Source organism: Eleutherodactylus coqui, chromosome 3, assembly GCF_035609145.1.
Source record: "Eleutherodactylus coqui strain aEleCoq1 chromosome 3, aEleCoq1.hap1, whole genome shotgun sequence".
NCBI lineage: Eukaryota > Metazoa > Chordata > Amphibia > Anura > Eleutherodactylidae > Eleutherodactylus > Eleutherodactylus coqui.
Genome location: NC_089839.1, coordinates 263,300,295 through 263,315,433, shown reverse-complemented (window position 1 = coordinate 263,315,433; position 15,139 = coordinate 263,300,295). Strand labels below are relative to the sequence as shown.

General features: G+C 44.3%; 1 protein-coding gene across 1 annotated transcript in view; it reads right to left on the bottom strand.

Moving 5' to 3' along the window:
* Positions 1-947: 947 nt before the first annotated feature.
* The window catches only part of PLPPR5 (phospholipid phosphatase related 5), a 265,407-nt gene continuing 251,215 nt past the window's right edge, over positions 948-15,139 (bottom strand). Inside the window, exon 6 of the mRNA XM_066594747.1 lies at positions 948-1,442. Within this exon, the coding sequence (XP_066450844.1) occupies positions 1,410-1,442 (33 nt within the window). The 3' untranslated portion in view covers positions 948-1,409. The remainder of the gene's footprint in view (positions 1,443-15,139) is intronic.

The window sequence follows — 15,139 nt, the reverse complement described above, 5'->3', positions numbered from 1 at the left end:
TGTAGCTGATGCGCTGGTTGGGATGACTGACAGCCCAGCCAGCTAATCAATAACTTTCTTAAGGCATTTAGTCCTGCTCCTCTGAACAGAGGATGTATTACTTTTTGATACACTCCTATATTATTACGGCTCACTGGTGTTCCTGTGCTGTCTGGTTTGACTTGGCTCTGGGCTTTGTTGTGCAGCTTGCACATTTTCTTTGTGTATTATTGGTCTCTTGTTTGTCTATGTCTGTTTGTCTTTGTACCTTCCCTAGCCCCCAGTACTTCGTTTGTGGTTTCTGTTTTTTAGCCTTGTCTTGTTCTAGCACTTTCACTTGCCTTTATATAACATCTAGGGATAGTCACTCAGGTTCCAGCCATGGTGTCACCCTTTTCAAGGCAGTTGCCCAATTCAGTTCTCAGCTTTAGTCCGGGTATATCGAGAGAAAGAATTTAGGTTTTGCTTTCATTTATTTCTCTACCTCTGAAAAGCTACATTTGTCTAACACTCTGTCATCCCCTTTGCTTTTCACATCCTTTAGTCTGTTCTCTGCCCTCTCAGTATATGTGTGTTGGTTCTGCCGATAGGTCTGTATGGACATGACAAACATGACAATCAGTACCTCTTCTCAGATGCTGAAAATACCCGCTTGTCCTATTCTACTTACAAATCTTATGAGTTTACGATAAGTTTATATTTGGCATTTCGCTTTTATTTTTGATCACCCTTTTTTACTATGATTTTCTTTCCCAGATTCATGGAAGCATAGCAGTGAGGACATGAAAAAGAAGACTTTCCTTTGATCCACGCCAGACAACTTTCCAAATAAATAAATTTTTAATTATGATACATTAATTATTACAGTAAAAATTTGCATTTTTTCCCCTTCAAAACATAAGCACCAGTCTTGATATAACATAAAGTATAAATCATATAGTGAAATATATAGCAAAATACCATGTGCAAACAGTATTTAGCACAAAACATAAATAAGTTGTCTCTTTTTATTTTGTACATACTGAATTATTACTAAATGGGAGATAGGTCATGCTAAATTAGCTTGAACAAACTTTTTTAATTAAGGTGATTTGTTAGAAAGTCCAAAACTGAAGATGGGACTTAAGGGAGGGTACTGTACATGATTGAGTAGAAAGCTCTAAGGACCAAGAATTGTGGGAATCTGACATATTGACTAGCTCACATTTCTAACACACCTTCAATGGTTTTCTGAAAAAGTAAGGAAAACAAGTTATAATTACAAAACAACCTTCAGATGCGGACAATATTGTTGAGACTGTAATAATCATTAAATAGACCAGATACTGTAGCTTGTACTTCTCGCTCCTTTTCAAATATGTCTCGGTTGAGATGAGTGAACTGTGAAGAGGGAGGAGGTCCAGTGCAGAGAGTAGGCATCTATTTCAACATCATGTGACTTCCGCAAAGGCGGTGAGGTGGTTCTAAAGAGAAATATACAAAGCAAAATTAGATAGTGGTTCTCAGGTGTCCTACGCTGCTTTTCGGGGGTTTCAAAAACAATGGAAGACATTTTGGGAAATGAAGGACGGAAAACTTTATTTTCAGAATTTATCATTTTAACCAGATATGAGATTTGTTTGTTGTCCTTATATTCTACACTATAGCAATGTCTTTTTGTTACCTGTTGTGTTATTTTTTGGTGGCCTTGTAGACTTTCTTGCCAATGTCTTTTGTTTAGGTCAACTACAACACTGTGAACTTCTTATTTGTAGTTCAACACAAGAACATTTCGGACAGCTGTAATATGGTCATAGTTTAATGTCTGTACTATAGCTCCCTCAAGGTTCTAAAAAAACCTAATTGAGATTCTAATGGGGCTTTAATGAAGTAATAAACTAAAGGAGGTTGTTTTATTGGAACTGTGGGAGGTCTACAGCCATTGTATGGATGTTAAAAAGGGACCATATTACATCTATCTAAAAGAAGCCATAATATTTCGAGTAGTGTTTAGATGTAATCTGTTATCACATTGAGTAACTAATGAGAACCAGTAGTCTAGCTCTGAAGGAAGGACTTAGTAATGGAAAAGACTTATTAGTACAGTGGTCTTCTATGTCTCCCATTGTCTTTTGAATGATTCTTCTATTTTGTACTGTGCATATTACTTTTTTTCTTTTATCTTATTTGTGCCATTTCACATTTTGTTTAGCATTTAAAAACTGTGAAGAACTAGCTTGACTGTGATAATAAATGTAAATGTGAACGCTTACAGTTATTTTCTGATTTTTTTTTTGTAATAAAAATTCTCAGCCCAACTTCATGATTTCAATCTCATCTAGAATATTACTTGCAGGACACATGTCATTTCAAATATTTATAAGGCCTTAGTCAGACGGGCGTTTTTTGCCGTGATTTGCGCATGCGCATGCGTCCGGCGATTTTATAAAACCATTGCTTTGCAATGGTATCGGACACATGAGCGCTTTTCATGCGCTCGTCCAATAAATTATAGAACAGAAATCGCAGATCGCACCTATCTGCGATCTGCGATTCCTGTTCTCTTCTCTATATGCGCTCAATGGGGCCGGCGGCAGCAGCGCCGACCCCATTGAGAACATATAGAAGACAAATCATTCTTCTCTGCCACAGCTGTAACAGCTGTGGCAGAGAAGAATGATGTTTGCCCATTGAATTCAATGGAGCCGGCAATACAGCCGCCTCCATTGAAAGCAATGGGCTGCCGGCGAGCGCAGGATGAATTGTCGGGAAGGGCTTAAATATATAAGCCCTTCCCTGCAATTCATCCAGAAAAGTGTTAAAATAAAAAATATATACATACTCACCTGCTCCTGGCAGCCAGAGTTCCGTGAGGCCGTACTGCAGTGGGTGTGAAGGGGGTGTGAGTCAGACCTGTCCCCTGATTGGCTCAGCGCTGAGCCAATCAGAGGCATGTCTCACTCACACCCATTCATGAATTCATATTATATATTTAAGCTCTTCCCGACAATTCATCCCACACTCGCCCGCAGCGCATTGCTTTCAATGGAGCGGGCTGTATTGCCGCTCCATTGAATGCAATGCGCTGGACAGCTCCGGCTCGTTTCTAATGAAACGCGGCTAGGAGCAGATTTTCGGGCGATTTTCGGGCACCGGTCACGCGATTTGCGGATGCGCATCCGTCATGCGATCCGCAAATCGCGCGAAAAAACGCCCGTCTGACTAAGGCCTCAAGGGGTCAAATAGTTCATGGAAAACTGACATCTCTGATGAACACCTTTCGGAGCTGGTGAGAAGTAGCTATGTCATATTGTAGGTTACATCAAATGAAGTTATGATGGTTATCAGCCATGAGATTAAAAGCCAAATAGCGAGGATCTCCTTTCGTTGTTTTACTGAGAAAGCCATTAAAGGGATTCTGTCACCATGTTTTTGCAGCCCTCACTGAGAGCACGATAAAGTTGTGCTCGTTACACTAATTACAGTGATAAATCTGCTGTGTGTATCTGTGCAGTAGTTTGGGAGAAACTTGCCTTTTATTACTAGCAACCAGACACAGAAGTAGTCCTGTATATTTATGATCTGTAGACTGGCCACACCCACCCCATCATCCAGCCAATGATTGGCAGCTCTATTACTATGCACAGTAATAGGCAGAAAGCTATCAATCAATGGCTGGAGGGTGGGGTGGCTGTAGATAGCCTGCAGCTCATGAATATCCAGGACTACTTTAAGTATTCCTCTATGCATGAGCTGCTACTGATAAAATGCAAGTTCCTTCTAAAATACAGCACACATACACACAGCAGACATATCACTGTGAAAAGTGTGACTGTTATTGTCTTATGCTATCCAGAGAAAGGGGTGCAAAGAGATGGTGACAGAGTCTCTTTAAAGCCCTAAATAGCAAAAGTGTAATGATGCTGGCTAGATATAAGACAGCAAAACTTGACTTCACCTACAGCAGTTGTTTTTCCTAGGTATCAACAATGTCTCCCAGTACTCAGATAGTCTTAGGATTTACAGTAGGGCTAAACTGTGTAACATGAACAACTGAATGAAGAAATATATGAAGCACATATTAATACCAATAGTAAACATAACTGCAAGGCTGGAAACTCATCAATAGGAACAGAATAGTGATAATGACAATCAGATAATGGAACAGATGGTTGATGGAAACATATACAACAACTTGACAAATCTGACCCTAATGCTATCTCTTTCCAAGCCTTTCGCTAATCTATTCCTGACTGACCTTAATGCCAGACACATAAGATTTCCCTAATGGAAACTCTATCTAAAAAAATTCACCCTGAAGGCCCTTGCACATGAGCGTATATCGGCTGATATACACTGCGATCTGATGCATTGGATTCTAATGCATCAGATCACATGGGCTGTATTCCCGCAACATAAAAGCGCCCAGCCGGGCCAATTTATCCTTCTGGCCGGAGTACATCGGCTGCTGCTGCATGAGCTCCTATGGGAGCCAATGACAGCGGCTAGAGAAGGGAGGTGGAAGGGAGTTTAGCAGGGTGACTGCTAAACTCCCTCCCTGTTCTCTCCTCCCCTCTGGCTGTTTGCTAAGCACCACCCCATCCCGCCTCCACCCATTGCTGGTTGCGGACAAGGGGCGGGAACTTAGCTCCGCGCCCTCCCCGCCCCTTCCCATTGCAAACAGCCAGAGGGTAGGAGGTGAGCCAGCAAGGGGGAGGGAAGGTGCAATGGCATGGCGGCCTCGGCGTATATGCATCGGGACCCATGCCGTCTGAACGGGTGCACAAACATTAGATTTGTGAACCCATTCACGAGTTTTTACATCTCAGATTGTAGCGTATATCTGCCGGCCATGAAAACGTTGGCTGATATTCACTCGTGTTAAAGAGCCCTCACAATGAGATGGCACTAGGACCTAGAGACAAGAGAACCGAGTTGAGCAGAAAAGCAAACAATTTACAAATATAGCCAAACTGAACTTAACTCTTCATTCAGTTAGATAACTTTATATGCCACAGTTTATTTGCCCTTTCAATTTTTCAATTGCTTGTGTTGCGTTCATATAATATAACAATAGCTTTTCAATGGTTTAAGATAAAATAACTTATTGCAGAAAATGATCACAGCCAAATTAAACTTGGCTGCATCTGTACGAGGCTGCAAACAAGGACTGGCCTAAAAAATCCCAGAAACAAACTCATGAACAAGATACAAGACTAGACTAGAAGCAAAACACTAGAATCATACAAGGAATCACAATGCTATGCTAAGAATGTATTACTAGAAGCAAACAACGAATACTGGATTTAAACAAACACAGCAAACACTCTAACCAGTGACACCGTGACAGAAGCAAGAAATATTTAAAGAGAAGCTAGAGCCAATAAGGAACTCCTCCCTAAATAGACTGCAGCAGTATGATCAGCTGACCCACTCTGCCAGAGCGCCTGTGGGAAAGTAGATCGATTGTTCCAACAACACACTTAGAAGAGAAGAGATAGTGATACTGCATGAGAATTCCTGCTGATTATACCAAAATTCAAAAAGTAGCAACTAATTTTTTTCCTTCAAGAAACAGAAATGTTAAGCATGCAGCCAAAGAAAACTGCTGTACAAATAAAAGTATCCCAGCTTCTCCACAGCATTTAAGAAGAAGCAGGTTGTCTTGACTATGATTTATCTGATTATGGCTGGATTCACACGAACGTATATCGGCTCGGTTTTCACGCCGAGCCGATTTACGTCGCCCTCATCTGCAGGGGGGGGAGGATGGAAGAGCCAGGAGCAGGAACTGAGCTCTCGCTCCCGCCACATCTTATATGCCAGTCTATGGCCTCCTGCAGACGGCCGAGTCGGCTCCTGCAGTGACCACCACGGCTCACCTGCTCCGGGGCGTCTCCCTGCCCTGCTATGTGCCAGCTGCCGCCCAGCCGGCGCATGCGTAGAGTGGAGCTGGCGCGTCACTAGTGACGTTTCTGTGTGGGCCTCTGCGAGGCTCGCACAGAGATAGGACGTGCCACGATGTATTTACCGTGCGAGTTTTCACGTGGTCAAATCGCGGCTGTCTGTATAGGATTGCATTATCTAATGCAATCCTATGGCAGTGGGCACGGGTGGAAATTTTGTGGGAAATCTCGCCGAGGAATTTCCACCTGTGTGCAGGAGGCCTAGAGCAATTATAAAGAATCTGCACATGTAAAAATAGATTACAAAATAGTTTGGCATTGGAGCGAAAAGTAAAAAAGACCTTAAAGAATGAAGTTTCGACAGTGAAACCAGTTAACAACTAAAGCCTTATTTATGCACAAAGATGATCGCTCAAAATGTGTTCAAAAGATAGTTTGATTGACAGTTTGAGTGATCATTTTGCATAAACGACTAATGGGCACTAATGCCCATTAGTAGCTTATTAGCTTCATTTGCATGTAAATGAGGCTCCCTTCCCTGTATGCGGATAAAAGCAGGTAGTCTGTTATCTGCATACAGCCCTTTTGTTCTGCTGGGGAAGGAGGACTACGACACTGCAGCTGAAAACAATGTTATCAGCGCTCCCATGAAGAACTCAGCGTGCTGTCCCTGGTATATCAAACGATGGATTTCAATTTCACATGGAATCCATCATTCAACAGAAAAGCAAATGATGGTAGGATTTACACTCAACAATGATCGCTCAAAAGCCATCGTTTGAACGAATTGTAAGTGATAATTGTTGTGTGTAAATCAGCCATTAGAGTCCATAACTGCTTGTTATCACCTATAACATTAACCCTTTCCAATCCACTGTCTGACCTCTGAAGACATTATGATTTAAGGCTGTACAGCTCCGATGTTGGAAGACGTCCATCGGGGTTCTCTTACTGTATATTGCCAGCCTCTCTGCTGTCGGACTCTATCCAACATGTCACCTCATGCAGTACTGGCTTTAGCCAGCATATAACGTCGTTGTATAATGGCAGAAAAAGAGTAAGCCCCCTAGGAAAACCAGGATACAAATTCGATTGGAAAGGGTTAAATAAGTTATGAAGTAGGAGCTGTTCATCCACGTTTCCCAAAATCTGCAAAACCATGGATATGCATATTGTTATATAGCTATGTCTTTAGCATTTTACTGGTGGCGCTGATTGGAAATAAGATGGATCCATTTATAGCCTGCAAGAATATAATGTGCTGCTCGGGGGGAGGCAGACTGTGAAAATGTAAAAGTCAATAGGACATTTGTTACTACATTATCACATTTAATACAAACCAATAATAAAACAAGGCACTACAGCATTATTACAAATTACAGCATTATAAGACAGACGGAATGAATTTAATGCACTTGTGTAAGTTGGTCATTAGGTCATTGCAGTCGCATTAACAAAGCATTCCATTTTTTATTGCCCCACCCACCCCCCATCCTACCTGCAAATGTCATCAAGCAACACGTAGGAGCAGAAACTACCTAACCTGCTGCTTTATTAAAGAGGAATTAGCTCTGGTTCCGCCCACTTGTAGAGCACATGACCACTACAATTACAACTCCAATTCTTGGTGTTAACCGAAAGTAAGTCTCTCTATACAAGTCTATGAGCCCCACATCAAGACTCTCATAGACCTCATGCAGAGACTCCAGTCGATACAGCATACTCCGTCGGATTGGACAGTGCAGCGGTCATGTGATGTATGTATAACTGAGAGCAGAGCTTATTCCTCTTCAATAAAGCAATGGGTAAGACAATTTCCAGCTCAACATGTTGCTTGATAATATTTGCAAATGGATGGAACAATAATAAAAATGGAGTGCTTCTTGTACCACAAGAATAGTCCCAAATGTTAGCTTAAAACCTCAGGTCCTTACCAACCAGAAAGGGATGACATATTGTAGAGATAGTTCAACCGCTTTAACATCCTGTGCATCTGAACTAACAGTACTGCTAATTTAAAAATGAATAACTTGTACATTAAACCCTTTAAGAACTGTAATATTTCAGGTCTTCAAAATTGAGTGATTTTCATTTTCTTTCAGTAACACAATAACCATAATTTTTTTATTTTTCCATCGAGAAAGCTGTATTTTGCTTTGCTTTTTGAAGAATGAGTTGAAATTTTTATTGCCACTATTTTATGGTACATGTAATTTACTAATAAAGTTTATTTTTTTGAAGGGACCGGAAATAATATGTTTATTGTATTCAATTGGTTGATACAATTATGGTGGTTTTAAATTTATATAGTTTTTTATCTTCTAGTTTTTCTTGCTACTGCCCCATTCCAAGACTGAGAACTTTATCGATATACTTCTCTGAGAGTTTTTTTTGTAGAATCATCATCTGTATCATTTTGAGGTACATCTAATTTACTATGTGGTAGCGGATGGGAGAATGTAAGAAGGGAGCCCAGGTTTATGTTTATGCTGTAAAGACCTCTGTTATGGTTCCTGTAGTTATGCAATCTGGATGGTATTAGTATGACCTCTACTGGCTATCGTACACTACAGCAGTTTGTGTATTTCTCTATGTATCTCTCTTTTATGTGACCTCCCATTAGCTGCAGAAGTCTGGTGGGAGATCTGGAACACTCGAGATCATAGAGAGCTGCAAGCTGGAGAGCAATTCCAGTGGTACTGAGCCTTAAGAGAGACTGCATTGTTGGGAGAGAGAGCTTCCAAAGGAGTAAGTTGAGGAGCTATGTAAGACATGTCCTGGAGAGTCTGTGCCTGTTAGAGGGACTACAATCTGAGAGACTGCTACAAAGGACTCACATCATCCTGCAGGTCTGTGAATCAGGTTTTCCCAACAACCGTCCAAAGATGCATCACCTATATTACGATACTGAATATGCTGGAGATATGTAAGTCAGGTGAACCCTCAAGAAAAAGCCCAACATGTGCACCTGGGTAGGCCTGCCAGTTAATATACATAAGCTTGAGCCAACACCAGGGGAACACATCTTCATTCACTAGTTGCAGACAAATTATTGAAAGACACTTGCGTCACTTTTGGACTGTATAAGGGTGATTGCCATTGCTGTAACCTATTTGCACCCTACAGTCACGTCACTAGGCGCTGAGTTACCTCCCTTTTCCTAACTCCGTAGATGGTGCAGTTAAAATACCTCCAGCTGATGAGTTGAAGTAACGCTGAGTTCTTTCTCAAAGTTGAAAAATATCGGGGCAGAGCCTGACCGCTGAGGAGAATGGCCGTGTGAGAGTACAGCTCCCTCGGCAAGACTCCCTTACAGGACCCTTAGCAGCTACCAGCAGCGCAGAGATGAGGAGAGTCGGGAAGGAGAGGGGCACGGAGCCCTCAGGGACCCCGCGGATGAGCAGAGGACAGTCGGACATGCAGCGATACCTAAAGGAGAAGAGCCCCCGCTCCCCGCTGTTTCCAGCAAAGATGGCGCCGGCCCAGCTATCGGCTGCAGCTCTCAGTAAGGAGGGGGAGGAGGGGGCTGCCTCAGACAGTGAGGACGGTGAAGCAGTGTCTAGAGACTTCATGAAAGATCTTATCATGAAAGCCCTGAGCCCCATTATGTGAGAGCTGGGGGAAATCAAGGAGGATATCAAGCACCTGGGCCGATGAGTGGAGGACCTGGAGACTTCTTCCTCCTCCATTATTACACACGCCACAGAAGTAGCGCGCACCCTACGAGAACACCATAATCACATCAACAAAGCCCTCTTGATGCAGGAGGACTTAGAGAATAGAAACAGACGCTCTAATGTACGCATCAAGGGGCTGCCGGAGTCGTGGGCTGCGGACTGCCTTCACAAGGTGACCAAAGAAATCTTCTCACTCCTCCTCGGAGCGGAGAGGGCAGCCCCCATCGTGATTGAAAGGGTCCATAGAGCCCTTAGACCCCTCCCGGCGAATACAGAACCCCCACGGGATGTCATCTGCAAAGTCTTCTCCTTTCAAGATGCTTTCGCTATCTTAAGGGCGGCCAGAAGCCACAGAGACTTTAAATATTCTGAGGCCCCTATACAGATTTTCCAGGACCTGGCCCCATCTACCCTGGCAAAGCGCTGCCTTTTCCGCCCGCTCTTTGTGCTCTGAGAGAAAGGGGGATTAAATACGCCTGGCTGTTCCCCTTCGGTCTGGGCATATCTCACAAAGGTCGAAGGCTGAATATCCGTGACCCAGAGGACCTCCAGGCTTGCTGGCAGTTTCTCGAGATGGAGCCGCTAGATCTCCCATGCTGGCTCCCTCTGCCGGATCTGCCAAAATTTACAAATCTACCACCCATAACCGACTGGAGTATAGCACCCCCAGCCAAATCACCTAAGAGCAAGAAGAAAAAGAGCCGAGACCCCACCCCAGCAGGAGAATGAGGAACTGACCCAGCTCGCTTGCCGTCTGGACAAGAAGTTTTTCTTATCTGACCTCTGTTCGCAATGCTGAGGCCTCTGTGCCGCAGTTGGACCGAACGAGTTCAGGTCTATGCAGGGACATTGGCGAAATTTGGCATCACTTCCCGCTTTTTTCTTCTCTCGTTTGGAAGCGCCGCCGTCCCGCCGGTGGGACCTCTGCGGACTCATTAACTTATCAGCCTATGGTCAACTTGCTGTTATTACCCCTGTACTCCCTCTCCTCCTCCCTTCTCTCCTCCTGACTTATTCAAGTCAAATTTTATAGTTGGATTTACGATGTTAACTTCAAATGGTCCTCAGGAGTCGTCCAGGGCAGGTATAGTGCATCTCGGTCTTTATCTGGTTAGCCCAAGAGCTCCAGTATCCACTTTAGTGGTGGACACCGTCTTGCACACCACCCCCACTGACCGTCTCAGGACGAATTGGTCTTTTTCAACTTTAATACTTTGTTTTTCATTGCTGTGTTACTACCCCTTCTGTGTCCTACACCTTCCTTCGCGGTAGGTCCTATTAATCTGGGAGGGGACCTGAACCTCACGTTAAACCCTTTGCTTGACTCGTCAGTCGGTCGTTCCTAAATATCACACCCTAAGCTGAGATGCCTACTGCGATGCTTCTCGGAGATGGGCCTGGTGGATGCTTGGCGCCAGTGCTCACCCTCCGCTAAAGATTTCACCTACTTTTCACATGTCCACGCCTCCTTTCAGAGGCTGGACTACATTCTCATAGACTCCAACCTTCTCCCCCTGTTAATAGATTCTTCCATTGCCCCCACCGCTGTGTCTGATCACGCGCCGTTACACGTAGACCTTAGACCTCTATGCAGCTCCCCCCGAGAGTGGAGATGGAGGCTGAATACCTCCCTCCTAGACTCCGTGGACGACAAAGCTGAGATTTCCAATCAATTGAAGGAATTCTTCGAGCTTAACGGGGGCAGCGATCAATCGGTCCCAGTGGTGTGGGAAACGCATAAGGCGTTTATCAGAGGAGTCCTGATAGCTCTTGGATCTAGTAAAAAGAAAAGTCAACAAAAAGATATAGACGACCTACTGAAGCGAATCGCCAAGTTAGAATACACTACTAAACTCTCTGCTAGTAAAGAAAACCTTTCGAAACTCTCCGCCATCAGAAAAGAACTAAATCTTTGTTTAGAAACAAGATTTAACAAAAGGTGCCTATACCTCAAACATATAGCCTTTGCCCAAGGCAATAGAGGTAGCAAATATATGACAGCCATGATCAAGAAAGCCCGTACCAAGAACCAAATTGACACAATAAAAACTCATTCAGGCACCCGAGCCACTTCATCCCCAGACATTGCAGCGGAATTCCAACATTTCTATTCCCAACTCTATAACCTACACCCGCAACAGGACCAAAACGATATAGGTGAATCTAATAAACAAATAAAAGACTTCCTAAAAAAGTTATCTCTTCCCAAATTAGATTCAGAAACAGCTAACCAACTTCTGGCCCCCGTAACGGAAACGGAAGTCGACGAAGTGATAAACTCCTCCCCCCCGGGCAAAAGCCCAGACCCGGACGGCCTCCCCCTCATTTATTATAAATCTTTTCGCAACACGCTAGTACCGCGCCTCACAGAAATGTTCAACGCTCTCCTAAGTGGCCCACATCACTTTAATTTTGAAAGAGAACAAAGACCCAGAGATGTGCGGCAGCTACAGACCCATCTCCCTAATTAATCTGGATGCCAAATTATGGGCTAAACTCCTTGCCAAACGCATGGAAGCCCACATCCCTAACCTGGTAGATAGGGAGCAGGCCGGGTTCGTGAGAGGGAGGGAGAGGGGGAGGGAGGGGAGGGACAATTGCATCCGCGTCCTGCATGCAATGCACTATGCCCACGTGAAAAGAATTCCACTCGCCTTAGTAAGTACCGACGCCGAAAAGGCTTTCGACAGAGTTGATTGGCAATACATGAAATCTGTCTTACTCCACTTTAACTTCCCCCCCTCCTTTGTCGCGGCCATCTTCTCCCTGTATGCCGAACCCTTTGCTAGATTGAAAATAAACAATATCCTCTCCCCCCCCTTTGAAATAAAAAATGGCACACGCCAGGGTTGCCCCCTATCCCCTACCCTGTTCATTCTGGCCCTGGAACCTCTGCTCCAGTACATCAGGATTGACCAGGAGATATGGGGACTAACAGCAGGAGATTGTTCTCTGTCTGCAGCCGCCTTTGCAGACGACATCATCTTCTTAATTACGAATCCTGAAATGGGTCTCCCCAAACTCACCGCCTGCTTGGAACATTTTGGGACTCTCTCGAACTTTAAAATAAATTTTAATAAATCAACGGTTCTCAATGTCTCGAAACCAAAAGCCCGCTGCGCGAGCCTGATGTCCGGCTCCCCGTTCTCCTGGTCTAATACTGCAATCGACTTTCTGGGAGTGAGGTTGACAAGGAAGATAGATGATCTTTTAGCAGCCAACTTTCCCCCATTAATTTCTAAAATTAAAACTTTGCTACATAACTACGATCTCCCCTATATCTCCTGGTTTGGGAGGAAAAATATAATTAAATCCTACATACTCCCAATAATTCTGTACCAAATCCGGTCCCTCCCGATCCATCTCCCAGCTAATTTCTTCAATACTCTCCGCAAGATGTTCATTAAGTTTATTTGGAGACAAAAGAGCTCTAGACTGCCTTACAGCCTTATGATAAAGAGGAGGGAGGAAGGAGGAATGGGTCTGCCGAACATCTCTGACTTCTATTTTGCATCTCACATTAGCTACTAGTCGAGATTGACCATGCCACTAAGAGACCCCTTCCTGTTTCAGATGATCACGGCCATGTACGGACCTTCTTTGATGGAGACCTTGTGGTTCCCCAAAAAAGCTGTCTACAGAAACAGGAATTATAACATGCTCCTGAAGGGACCCGGTGAGGCATGGGACTCACGGGCCGAGGTATTGGCCCCGTCTCCCTCCCCAGTCTCTCCATTATGCACTCTCCCCACCCTGATGGGCCTCCCGTCGGACCCCTGTACGGTCAGGCTCTGGCAAAAATTTGGCAGCATACCTTTAAGTGAGCTTCAGTCCCTGATCCACCTAAACCCCAGGGAGATAGTGGAGACTCTACTGCCCGGCCAGCCACTGCCCTTCCTCCAACAGGCCCAAATTGAGGGTGTAATCAAGGATTTTAAGAAAACTTTCATATCCACAAGACCCCCTCACAGCCTTTGAGAGGGCGGTAGGGGCAAGCAGTCCGTCCGCCGGAAGAATCGTGTGCCTTCGCAAGCTTTGCTTCCCGCCATCCCCAACCTTTAAGCCCGCGTTCCTCTCCTCATGGGAGAAGGAGCTAAATATAACTCTGTCCTCTTCAGATACCCAACTAATCTTAAAGCTCGCATATGGACTATCCTCGTGCATCATTAATCAAGAAGCTCACTATAAGCTACTAATCCATTGGTATAGGACTCCGCAGTGGTTGGTCGACCACAAGCTAGCGACCTCCAGCAAATGCTGGAGATGTGAGAATGGCACAGGTTCATACCTCCATATTTGGTGGACCTGCCCACTCCTGTCTACCTTCTGGCAAAAGATAGCTGATTCGCTAAAAAGAATTCTACCCAACTTTACACTAACACCAGAGGTGATGTTTTTGTGGAAGCCCTCTGGGGACTTTAGCCCATTGAGGCATAGACTATTGGCACACGCAATCGACGGGGCCAAGGCACTTATCTCCCCCCCCTGTGGTTGCAGAAGTCCCCCCCCCCCTCTTCTCTCAGTGGAGGGATAGAATGGACCGGACCTACAATTTGGAGGAACTCTCCAGCTGGTCAAAAGGCTCACATGAGAAATTCCTTGAAACTTGGGGCCCATGGCGTAGAATACGCTCGGAGCTCCCTCACTAGCCCCCTGTGGGAGGAAAGACGGAGGTCGAAGTCTCGGTTTAGGTCTATCTTGAGAGGTCCCCCCATAGAGGGAGAATGCCTGCACAGGTTACACTTAAACCCCCCCCCCCTTAATCTTCCCGGACCCTCCTCCCTCCCCTCCCCCTCTTACGTAAGTCATTGTCTGTCTATTCGTTTGTCTAGACATGGTCATACATATGCATAAAGAAAAGAACAGATCCATCGCTATATGCCGCGAACCCTGCCTGTTGTTTAGCCAGGGGTCTTGTAATTCTGACCTGTCTGATTGTACTCAATATGTACGTTATGTTAAAACTCAATAAAACTTTGGATTTAAAAAAAAAAAATACCTCCAGCTGTTTCAGAGGGAGGATAGCTGTATATCACACAACACCTACACCCCTGGTATCCACTGGATGTATTATTACATCCTCTTGTGAATTTAATTATTATGGAATAATATTGTCCATTTGTGTGAAGGGGTTAAAGGGGTTTCCTGCCTTGAACAACCCCTTTTTGTTAAAAGGGTCCCTCACTACTGTGTTCTGAGGGGAAACCTGACAGCAGGTATAAATTTAATCTACAGCAAAACCAGAGGAGAAATGGCACATAATGCAGCGCCTGCTCTTAGCTTTGGTTAACTGGTGGAGATAGTTTACTCAAAATGCTCTAATAGGGTATTTCCTAAACCAGAGAACTCCAATTACCCAGTATATCCTGTATTTATCCTATCATATTTGTGACTTGACTCAAAATATATATTATCTGAGTTCTGTAACGCGGTATGTCTATAGAAGATAGTGAACAGACATGGGACATGTGCATGTAGACAGACATGATTTTCATATATGAGATTGTGAGGTCGCAGGGCTACTCAGTGATTTGGTTGTATGACCCATGTTGTGACCAAAGTCACCGAGTAGCTCTAGCTTTATATAGAGTGTAGAAC